General features: G+C 40.6%; 1 protein-coding gene across 2 annotated transcripts; it reads left to right on the top strand.

Annotated features, from left to right (window-relative positions):
- Nucleotides 1-3,057: 3,057 nt before the first annotated feature.
- Nucleotides 3,058-11,583, top strand: syf2 (SYF2 pre-mRNA-splicing factor). 2 transcript variants are annotated; one of them, XM_085442403.1, is made up of 7 exons: nucleotides 3,058-3,140; nucleotides 3,435-3,533; nucleotides 4,726-4,851; nucleotides 5,263-5,380; nucleotides 7,323-7,413; nucleotides 9,093-9,191; nucleotides 11,226-11,583. In XM_085442403.1, the coding sequence occupies exons 1-7, from the start codon at nucleotides 3,123-3,125 to the stop codon at nucleotides 11,389-11,391; spliced, it is 717 nt and encodes a 238-aa protein (XP_085298529.1). In that variant the 5' UTR covers nucleotides 3,058-3,122; the 3' UTR covers nucleotides 11,392-11,583. The 2 variants fall into 2 exon arrangements, with proteins under 2 accessions (XP_085298529.1, XP_085298530.1); XM_085442404.1 differs by having other exon boundaries at nucleotides 3,082-3,140; nucleotides 3,432-3,533.
- Nucleotides 11,584-11,923: the final 340 nt, after the last annotated feature.

The following is an 11,923-nucleotide window of genomic DNA, read 5'->3' on the forward strand; positions in this document are numbered from 1 at the left end:
TATACGCCGGTCAAGCACATCCCGAACATGCTCAATGGGTGACATGTCCGGTGAGTATGCTGGCCATGCAAGAACTGGGACATTCTCAGCTGCCATCTGCCCTGAACAATGTGAACCATGATTCATCCGTGAAGCGCACACCTCTCCAACGTGCCAGATGCCATCGATGTGAGCATTTGCCCACACAAGTCTGTTACGGCGACGAGCTGGAGTCAGGTCAAGACCCCGATGAGGACGACGGGCATGCAGTTGAGCGTCCCTGAGACGGTTTCTGACAGTTTGTGCAGAAATTGTTTGGTTGTGCAAACCAATTGTTCCAGCAGCTGTCTGGGTGGCTGGTCTCAGACGATCTTGGAGGTGAACCTGCTGGATGTGGAGGTCCTGGGCTGGTGTGGTTACACGAGGTCTGCGGTTGTGAGGCCGGTTGGATGTTCTGCCATATTCTCTGAAACGCCTGTGGAGACGGCTTATGGTTGAGAAATGAACATTCAATGCACGGGCGACAGATCTGGTTGACATTCCTGCTGTCAGCATGCCAATTGCACGCTCCCTCATTGCTTGTGGCATCTGTGGCATTTTGCTGTGAGACAAAACTGCACATTCCAGGGTGGCCTTTTGTTGTGGGCAGTCTGAGGTACACCTGTGCACTACTCATGATGTCAGATCAGCATCCTGATGTGGCACACCTGTGAGGTGGGATGGATTATCTCAGTATAGCAGATGTGCCCACTACCACACATTTGGACTGATTTGTGACCACTGTTTGGGAGGGATGGTTATATTGTGTATCTGGAATGAATTTTAGGTCTCTACGTCCATCCCATGGGGAATGGGAGCAGTAACAAAGGTGTTGCATTTATATTTTTGTTGAGTGTAGATAACAAAGAAAATCCGCAAACACAGGAAGAGAACAAAACATTCTTCAAATTACTTTAAATCTTTTATCATAAAATGAAGTGAGATGTTTGCTATCACGACAATGTTTGAGAAAAGATCGAGCTTGAAATTTTGTTTCATACAGTTAATATCAGTTTACGTTTAGATTATTTTTTACATATTTCTGTGATAGAGTGAAGAACAATTAGTTTCATTAAATAAATCAAGTGTATGCAAAGAGGCTGTACTTACCAAGTTGACCTCTGTGGCATGCTGCATGATCGAGCCATTCATCTCTTATCGAAGGGCCATGTTGTTCAGTTTGTGGGTTTCGGCTTTTTAAGGTCTGACCACTAAAATCATCCACAAGCATCAGTTTCTTCAGGAGCAATTTGGTGACAGGCTGTGCACTTTCCAGCATGTTGCCACTCCATGTCACAAGGCGAAAGGGATGACTAAATGACTCAGAGATCATCATATTAACATTTTGGATCCATTCATGGGAAACTCTCAAGATTTTAAGGTCCGATTTTAATGAGATTTTGAAACCATTGGATTTTAAAAGTGAAGTGATAAAGACTTGCAAAATCAAAGGCAACGATTCCACCTTTATCAGGCTTATTCATTAAGACAGCTTTCCTAATACTATGGTTTTTCCAAATAAATAAAAAACTGGTGTTGTATGCAACAGTCTGCAAAAACTCTCCTGCTTTTGCAATTAAAGCTCTCCCTAAAACAGATGGGTGTCTGTGGAGTCACAAACTAAAACTGTGTTCAACTGATTTCATCAGAGGGTTGAACTTGTTTCTAAAGACATTCTAAGATATTTACATATCATATAAAAAAGAAGGTCTAATAAAGCGCATCTTTAGTCTCATATTCATCCTTTAGAAATAGGGTGGTATCATCTGCCAGCTTACTGGTGATAATGGGACCAGAAGTGGATCTATGAACTCACTCACACTAGGACAGCTGACTGTGAGCTCATAATATCTTCAACACATTTCAATTTGCTTTGCAGCTTTCAGTAGGGTCATGCTTTCAAACTAGCTGCACAACCTAAAATCACCTCTTTTTGATTTCAAAGAGACAGAAGTCGTACTTCCCAAAGTGCGACCTGCATCGACCAATCCACTCAGTCATGCTGGTTTCCATGACCGGTGCAAAAGTATTGAATTACTGTGAGCTAAATAATTAAACTGAGATTTCACGGCACTTATCAGTGATATGGGTGTTCATGTTTTTCATCACCCAAATTGTATGAGTCACTATAACTTATAGTTGAAGTGTTTGAGTACCATTCAGCTGAAACGACACACTGACTTTACTGGATGGGCTTGGACCCCTGAGGCCCATCCATAACACCAACACTGGTCCCTGAGTCACTATAGAGGTAAGTGACCCATGCTTCCCAGTTTCTGTGCTTACTTTATAAAGAAATAAAGATAGCTTCTTAAAGATCTTTACAAAGCTCTACAGTTAATCCATCTGTGCCAGGAGAATTTTAATTTTTCCCCTTAAATCTTTGCATGATTATTTAATATTGTTAAGTGAGTCCATAAAAGGAGTAACTTAAAGTTTTTCACTGATTTTGTTTTTAAAGAAGAATTTTGAATATGGTCTTCAGTTATATTACTCTTGACGTTTAATTTAAAAATATTTTTTTCCTTTTTATTTCAAGTTTAAGAAAGATACATTCTTCTTCCTTTTCTAGCCATTTTTTCAGTAATGAATAAAAGCTCCTTCAGCCCTTGAAATATAAATGTTTTTATACCTAAGTTGTAAATCTTTTAGATTTGTCTGTTCTTCTAATGATAGATTTTCTTTTTTTATGTTGTTGGAGCTTTTATAAACTATTTTCTAAGTTCGTAATCTTCATCAATTCTTCCTACGTGAATTTTGTATAATAACTGTATTCTATAAATTCTGTATTTTATTTATTTATTTATTTGTATTACTTTTTATTATATTATTATATTATTTTTATTAAGTTTAGTGACTCGTCCATTAAAATTTAGTTGTTAAGTTGTTTATTTCAATAAAAATAAGTTGATGATCTGAAAGTGGAGCTGAGATTATATCATATTTGATTTCTGCCGTTATATGAACCGATGTTGTTCAGCAATTAATCGATTATCTTTGCTTTATTTACGTTTTGTTGTTGTAATTGCGTTGCTTTCTTCTTGTACGTAATATCCGGCGCTAGTGCTGAACTTCCTGTTTTCTTCCGCATCAATACCACAATAATGGCGTCTTGTAGCGAGGTTAGCGCTTTTTCCTTGTTATTTGTATTTTATTGAGGTTTTTTTTTATGGATAGTGGATACGGTAGATGGATGTAACTCGTTAGATTGCGATGTGTCGTTTTGCTGACAGAAGTTGTGTTTCTTCGTCGTGTTTGTTGGTTAAAATGTCGTGTTTTGTGTACGAGGCTAACGGGAATTTAGCGGCTAATAAGCGTTAGCTTTCTGACTGTCAGTTGTTCTCAGGCGTCTCTTCTTCATTGAACAGTTTGAATTAAAACGTTTTACTTGTATTGATAACTGTCTTTGTTAGCAGGAGTCTGCTGCAACTGCCGAAGAGGAGCCGACTGAAACCGTCACGTCCCAGAAGAGAGAAGCGAGACTGCGAAAATTTCGAGAGCTGCATTTCAAACGGGTGAGCTGTTTAACTTCAAAGCTTCAGTCAAATGTATCGTAAAATCACAGAAACCTCATGTTTAATCGCATGGTCAGCAAATTGGGGTCCCAAAGGCCGGAATCGATCCACTGTAGTGTGCAAACCAGTGGCATGTGAAAAACAAAGCTTGAATATGACCAGTATATCTCAAACATATCTCTCACGAATGATATCGAATCATCTTGAGCCCGAAAAAACATTCCTGTCACAAAGCAGAAGCTCACAAGCACAACAGCTCTATAAAGATTGGGCAAAAAAGGACTTGATTAATCATACAGGGTAGTGACAATAACGCAGTCATAAAGATGTTTGCAAAGCAGGTAATTTCTTTATTTTATATAAAACTCACTAACACATCCTGCTCACTGCAGTATATTTGTTAATATAAGCAAATATATCACAGATAGAGACTTCAGCAATCACTTTTTGGTGTGACACCGGCCCAATGGATGGCAGTTGCAGTAAGGTCATTAACTAACCCAGTTTTTCAATCAAACGCACTGCTGCTCCTAGTGTCGTGATGGTGTGATTAATGTGGATAAAGTGAGATCTGCTGTTGAATATTTGTTTTTTTAAAAGAAAATCTAAGGCTGTTCATCAGTTCTTGTTTACAAGAGAAGAACTTTTCTTCTAGTAAGGAAATAATGTTTTTAAACTTGGGCTGCTGGTATCACTAGCAATGGACCATCAGGACCATGCAGCCATTATAACACCCCCCAGTGCATTTGGAGAGTAATCAGGGCATAAAGAATCACCTGCCAAGTCTAAATATTGCTTTGAAATTTTGCCACAAAATAAGCTTTAAAAAAACCCACAAAAACACCCCGTTTTTTTTAAAAGCTTATTTGCTGAAAGTTTAACTTCTAAAGGCGTGTTTTGGGGAATTGTAGGACTGAACGACAAGTTAAAAACACATTGTTATTGAATTGTAGGTTTCCAACAGTAGATATGTTAATGTACTATAACAGAAGATGTCTCTGTAAACATCTTCTAAAGATAAGTACTGTGTGTTACTCTTACTTTTCTTACCCATTTTGATCAAATTGGGCCAGGTGTGACCCATGAAATGAGGTATAGAGGTTTACAGGTGTATTGTATTTTAGTTTTTTCCCTTTTTTTCTTTCATGCAGCTTCTCCTCAAACCTGTCATTTGTGTTATTTGTCACTGCAGAATGAAGCACGTAAGCTCAATCACCAGGAGGTCGTGGAGGAAGACAAGAGGTTGAAGCTGCCCTCAAACTGGGAGGCTAAGAAAGCCCGACTGGAGTGGGAGCTTGCTGAAGATGACAAGAAAAAGGTATTTCAGTTTTTCTGTAGTCCTGGGTTGGTACACTGGATGTACTGATATACTGGTCCTAATTTCAGGCTAATTAAATACCATCATACCGAAGAACATGCAAAATCCCCACCAGGACTCTTAAAGTGATTTTTAGGTATCCACGACAGCTGTATTAACTGCATCCTTGTCAATCTCATATCATCACTAGTGCAGTTGCCCCAAAGTCTAAAGTGAATCACCTCCAGGCATTGTCAGAAAATTCTGTTTCTCTTCTATGTAGCACAACATAACGTGTTATCGCATCACCCAAAAATACTGTGGCAGTTTTATGCTGGATTTACTAGAATCAAAATATCTAAAAGTTTTGCGGTGGTGCAGCTGAATTTTTCCCAGTTTGAGCTGATTATTAAGTATCGATTACTGATTCAGGAGTGTGCTGCTCGTGGGGAGGACTATAACAGAGTGAAACTGCTGGACATCACTGCTGACGATGCAGAGAGGTGGGAGAGGAAAAAGAAGAAAAAGAATCCCGACACAGGATTTGCAGGTCGGTTGTTCCACTAAAGACAGATGCAGATTATTTTCTAATGACTCTATTCTTCTATTTATTAATGGCAAAAAATGTGTTAGAAAGTTGAGTCGGAGAAGGATGAGTGACAGATGACTTTATCATCTACTTGTGCAGTCTAACATTTTATAGTGTGGTTATTAGACTAATTGGTTAAACATGCCATCATAATAGCAGTGGTTGCAAAGCTGTAGAAACTAGCCACAACATGACCCTGCGTTTGTATTAGTGTCATCACTGGCACTTAAAAAAAAACAAAGAGGAAATAGTGAACAGCGACAAAAATCTGTGGTCGATCCCATTAAAGATTTGCTCATATTCGCCTACACGGTAATGTTAAGGTGTCAGTAAAATATTTGGCAGCAGGAAAAATGTAACAGGTCTGCCCAGATTTAACCAGCAGAGTGATCATAGACTGTTGCACAGCACTCACGATGCATTTAATTTTCACATCTTAGACTTAAAAAAGCTTTTACAGGCAGTGAACTTCAGTGTGCTGGTAAAAGCTGAATGATTTTCTCCTGGAAATTTGAGTTAATGTATAGAAGCAAATATCAGCGAGTGATTCTTCATTATGTCCAAGACTAAGATATTTTTTTCCACTATTTATTTAGTTAAATATGTCATATTTAGCAACAATGTTAGCTTCACCTCCTAATGGATGTAACATTTTTAGTCCGTTCTTTGCTCAGAGTTGCTATAAAAAAAATTCCTAAATCACTTATAAGCTGAAATTCCTCTTGTTGGTACTTTCTAGGCTAATGTAAGACCTCTCTGAGGTCTTTCTAAGGAGACTAGGAGCACACCCTTCTATTTACTTTTTGTCAGCATACACAGAAACTCTGCAGCTGACCTGTATTCTTTGGAAGAGCCAGACTGTCACCAGCCTACCAAAAAATGTCTGTTTGAATCAAGTTTGAAGCTCAGGCTAACAGCACCACCTTATTTAGCTTGAATCCTAAAAGAATTCTAATCTGATTGCATGATTCTCATCCTCTTTAACGTCCAGCATGATTGCTGAACAATGTTTAATACGGTGTAAAAATAGACCACGTCTAATGATTGTATTGGCTGAGGAATCCTTTTGCAGATGTTATAAGGTGATCAGATCAAACAGCTTTATTTTAGCCGTGGGCAACCCTCTTGTCACGCCAAAGAGCCTCAGTCCAATCATTTACTAGATACTTACTTAACTTAATTTACTCTTGAGAAAGTGGTGCACCGTGATTCTCGTCTTCTGTTTAGTTTCCAATTTCTTTATCACAAAAAATTTGAGTGACATAGATGAATGAAAGATGCTTTGAGCCGACATTACAGCAAAATGTAGGGAGCCAGCTTCTTATGGAAATGCTTGTTTTTGCTATTTGTACCATTCTTTCTGTCCATTTTGGTGCTGGTTGGATTTTTCTGACTGTTTGGTAGCCGTTACTTTTCATCACACCATCTGTACTTTTTCAGTGATGGCAAGGTTTAGTGTAGCTCCTATTGGAAGAGTTGGAATAGAAGGTGAATGCCTTTGTGGATAGCTTTTATCTTTACCAGGATCTTTGTGACTAGGAACAACCTTTAGCATCAGGAAGCTTTGTGAACACAGATCCTGGCCTTACCGTGTCAGACTGCTCCTGCTTTAATCTGCTGGGAAAAAAACATTTGCTGTGTCTCCTAAATATGGCTGCCATGTGTGGCATCAAAACCTCCCCTGAATTAAAACCTCTGGGGAGAAAATAATCAGCAGAGGGGCTTCAAAAAAAAAGGGAGGGGGGGGCTGAGGTGGAGAGATGCCTCTTCAGCCCTCCTTAACAAGCCGCAGATTGTGATTGCTGAGCCTTGTGCCTGCTTGCTGTTTGTTCCACTAATTATAACTCTTTTTCTTTTTTCCTTTCCTCCTCTCACACACAAACGCACACATGATGGACTACAGGATATGCAGAAGCCCAGTTCCGGCAGTACCAGAGGCTTACCAAGCAGATCAGGCCAGACATGGAAAATTACGAGAAGCAAAAGGAGGAAAGGTGAGTTGGGCCTCCGTCAGACCCCAAGCAACCTCTGTATTCTCCAGCCAGGTGGTGAGTGGCTGCTGGCAGGGGAAATATGAACGTATAGATATAGAGGCACACAGCACCTTACTTGAAAGCTTCTTTAGTTTGCCTGGAAGCCACCAACTTGTTTGCAAAGACTCAAAATCACAGAACTGGGGACGTTTGCGTTCCCAGTACACCCTCCACTGGCATTCATCGTCGTCACACAGGAAGTCACTGCAGTATAGCAATAGTTGCTGTCGCTTGGACAATACCACCACATCAATCTCCTACCAAAAATTGTGCAAACTGGCCGAAGCAACGCCAAAATGGCAGCTGACATTGATTTTTTTTTTTTTTTGCACATCACCATGTGACAGGGAGCAAACAGGGAATTGGAGCGACAAAAACGAGGCCCATTGTTTTACAGATTTACTACTGGCGCATCTTTGTAGTAAAACCCCCATTAAGGGCATCACTGCATCTTGGAACCAAAACTAGAAGAAAAAGAATCCTTTAATTGTCCCAGATGGGGAAATTTGGGTATAACAGCAGCAAGAAAGACACATATACAAACAAACAGTATACAAGACACAGAACAGAAACATAAACAATTTTTACATATTTACATCAAGGACAATGGTTACCAAAAACAGAGTACTGTACCATTATTAAATTAAATTAAATGAAGTTAAGAGGCAAAATCTGGTTATAGTGTGAATCGGTTGATAAAATAGTGCAAGTTACAGCGCTGATGTAAACATCTGTGTTTGTTGGGAGCAGTTCTGATTGTACAGTCTGACAGCTGCAGGGAGGAAGGACCTGCAGAAACGCTCCTTCATGCATCAAGGATGCAGCAGTCTGTCACTGAAGGAGCTCTGCAGTTCAGCAGCATTTACATGCATGGGGTGGGAGACTCTGTCCATCAGAGGTGTTATTTTGGCCAGAGTCCTTCTGTCTCCCACCACCTGCACTGGGTCCAAGGTGCATCCCAGAACAGAGCTGGCCTTCTTAATGAGTTTATCCAATTATTATTAACTAACGTATGTTGCAAGTTAGATTTTGTACGTTGATTAAAATAAATATTACATTTAACTGACTAGCACTTCTGGAGTCTTTATTAATCCGGTTACACAGACTACTCAAATTATGAAGAAATGTCCTTGGGAGTTAGTTTTACGAATTTCCTCTAACAGTGTAATAAAAATGATGCATGAGGAGGTCTTTCTGTGACCCGAACTGTGAAATTTCCAGTCAAGTAAAATTATTTGAGAAAATGAAGCTTGGTGATATTTATCTATAATGCCCGCCATCATGTGTGTGCAAAGCATTTTCTGTATATTAATTTGCATATCCCCGATTTTCCCTGGGCGATATGTTAACTTAGCTGCACACTCCAGAAATAATTTAAAGATTTATTTTTTTTAATGTGGAGAATGCGCACCAAGGTCAGAGAGGAATTCACTGCCCTGGAGGTGTTTTCCAGACTGTAAAAGCCGCCACATGCAGAACCATGAAGGATGCACCATCACGACTGGCCCCAAAGCGACATCATCTTCCCTCATTGGGATGTGCATAATCACAATGATGGGATAGAAAAGTGGATTTAGGAATGTTAAAGTGCCGATTATCTGTGGTTATGCATTTCTAATTGTTTTGCTGGTGCTCCACAGCGGTGAGGACTTCCACCCCACGTCCAATAGCCTGATCTACGGCACCCATGTTCCCACAAAGGATGGCATTGACCGCATGGTGGAGGATGTTGAGAAACAGTAAGTCACAAGATAAACCTCTGTACCCACTGATGCTCTGTGGTTACACAAAATCAAGCATGTGACGTAAAACAGAATTTTATCCACCTGTGGCAGTGTGGAAGAAAAGCCAAGCACTGATTTGGTTAAAGCTTGGTTATTATGATTGGTTTGCACCATCAAAGCTGCACAAAATGTTTGTTTTGTCTCAGGATGACCGTGGGTTCATGTCAGTTAAATCCCTGCTTCCCAATGCTGGCACACCACAAACGCAGTGTGAAGATAAGCAAAGGCAATGGGAGGCAATCTCTGAGTGGAAGAATTCAACCCCGGACCATAAATTCTGGTCCAAATGAGGATAGGAGGCAGTTCATTATCTGCCACCTTCTGACCAAGGTTTAAACTGAGTTTTCAAATACTGGGAAGTTCAACCTGCTAAACTGAACATAACCGTAACCAAGCTGGCAGGGTCACGTCTTGTTATGCCAGGAAGAGGAGGTGATTGGTTGTGCAATTTGACAAGAAAGTTTGAGCAATAAGTTGGTGACAAGCAGCGGGCTGCTAACTGCCTATGAAAGCTCCGTTGTGCTGCAGTCACACCGAGGAAAACAGTGGTTGGAGACCGGAGCACAATCAAGATACTGCAAAATAGTTGCTTCAGAAGACTGGGACCAGGTGTCGTGTTCAAAGCAACTTTTATGGTAATAAGACAAAGTTTGTTTGTTTACAGCCCACGAGTAAAGGGTCAATTACATGCAGTCTGTTTGTGATAATACAGAAATTGACTTTAAAAAATGTGAAATTTGTTGCTTGTCTTCAGACACAGAAAGTCACATCAAACTTCCAGAACCTCAGAGATTTGAAACAGAACTTCGAAAATGCCTCAAGAAATCGTGATGTAGTTTCAATCACTTGAGATCCATCAAAAACAAGATGCACCCGTTGGTGAAATGACTGTACAAACTCCATGACTGTACAAAGTCCAACTGCGATTGTTTGTAGATGGGTTGCCTCACACTGACGAGCATGCAACATCTTCAGCCTCTGGGTGACCTGTTTCTTGCTGCAGCTGCTTGTAGTCAGTCTCCGAATGTGAAAAAAATCAGTGCGGTGACAACAAAACCACCAGTGTTTCATAATAGCAACAAAGTTGCCACCCTGTGTTAATGTGACCGAGCCATTGCTCGTCTCATAAGTGACCGTTGGTTCTTGATATGATAATCATAACATCACATGTGACATCCATGAGCTATGATGCTTTTATGTATTTCAAATGTTCAAATATGACATTGGTTTTTGGGGGTGTTTTGAAAATTGTTTGCAGCCAGTGACTGGATGTCTCCTCCCTTGAAATTCTCCTGCAGAGCCTTGCAGATGTTTTCAGTTCAGAACTTTCAGACAGAACTGTGTTGAATAAAGTTCGGAGATCTCACAGATTAAATGAGTGTTGGCCAGTCTGTAAGTGACCGACTAGGTCACGTGATGGTGGAACCGGGTCATAGTCGGGGAACTGTCAAACCTGAACAGCCTGTGTGCACGGCTAAATGTCAGACAGATGGTGTGATGCTTTTGCAAAGCTTTATGATAACCACACTGGAGGCTACTTTAAGGTGGCGAGACAAAGAGGTCTAACAGTACCTTCTGCCTCACTCACTTTTAATGTCACTCAGCTGAAGGTTTTCTCTTTCCTCCAGAAATCTTTGACCTTTTTCTTACCCCGGTCTTCCCCCAAGCTCTTCTATATTTAAGACAGTCGAAGGACTGTGTTGGAGATGCAACTGCAGGGCATTAGACAAGGATTCGGTTGCCAGGGTATGACGCACAACAATGCTTTGAAGACACGGTGGATGAGGAGTAGGAGCTCACAAATTGACAGTATTTTCCTCCGAGTATGTGCGCTAGGTTTTCCATCGCCACTCGGCTTGCCAAATTTAAAAATGCATGCTTCCAAATTATTGCCTGCAGCCAGTTATTGTTATTGGATCTGCCACAGTTGGAGGCCACGCCAGTTTATGAAAATGTCTCTAAGCTGCTTTTATTTTTGCTTTGTGTCAGGATTGAGAAGCGGTCCAAGTACAGCCGACGCAGGGCCTACAACGACGACGCCGACATCGACTACATCAACGAGAGGAACGCCAAGTTCAACAAGAAGGCGGAGCGTTTCTATGGCAAATACACAGCAGAGATCAAGCAAAACCTGGAGAGGGGCACAGCGGTGTAGAGCGTCCGGTCACTTTAGAGCTTCGCTTTTTATTTTTTCCTTCTTGCTTAAAGTCTCTGTGTTTATGAGCGAAAATGCAGTGTTGCCAGGTTTTTGAGCTGACATATGTAAAAAAATTTTGTTTTACTTGTACAGTATGAAAAGTCTGTCTCTGAACTCTTATTTTTTAATAAACCACTTCCAATTATCTCATTATCTTGCACACTTGTTGTGCTTTTTTTTTTTTTTTTCCTGAGGCTGCTTCTGTGTGTGGTCTCATGACGAGAGCGATTTTGAGCGTGAGAATGAACTGTTAGCTCACCATTGAATCTCTTTGGGGGCATGTTTAGCACAGAATGTCAGCCAACAGGGTTTCAGCGTAGGTGCACGAAGAGAACGGGACACGGAGCAACAGTTGGGTAATTCAATTTATCGCTTTTATCATCTGCATCTTGCCACCAACTTCCCCAGAGCAGATATGTGAACACAAAGCCTTGTGACTTCAGAGCAGACATGCAAACAGCTTTCCATGCCTGAACGTAGGGTCACTGTG

This window comes from Copadichromis virginalis, linkage group LG19 (genome assembly GCF_057382275.1).
Source record: "Copadichromis virginalis isolate Kocher_CV1m ecotype Utaka linkage group LG19, C_Virginalis_male_GT1.1, whole genome shotgun sequence".
In the NCBI taxonomy this organism is placed as follows: domain Eukaryota; kingdom Metazoa; phylum Chordata; class Actinopteri; order Cichliformes; family Cichlidae; genus Copadichromis; species Copadichromis virginalis.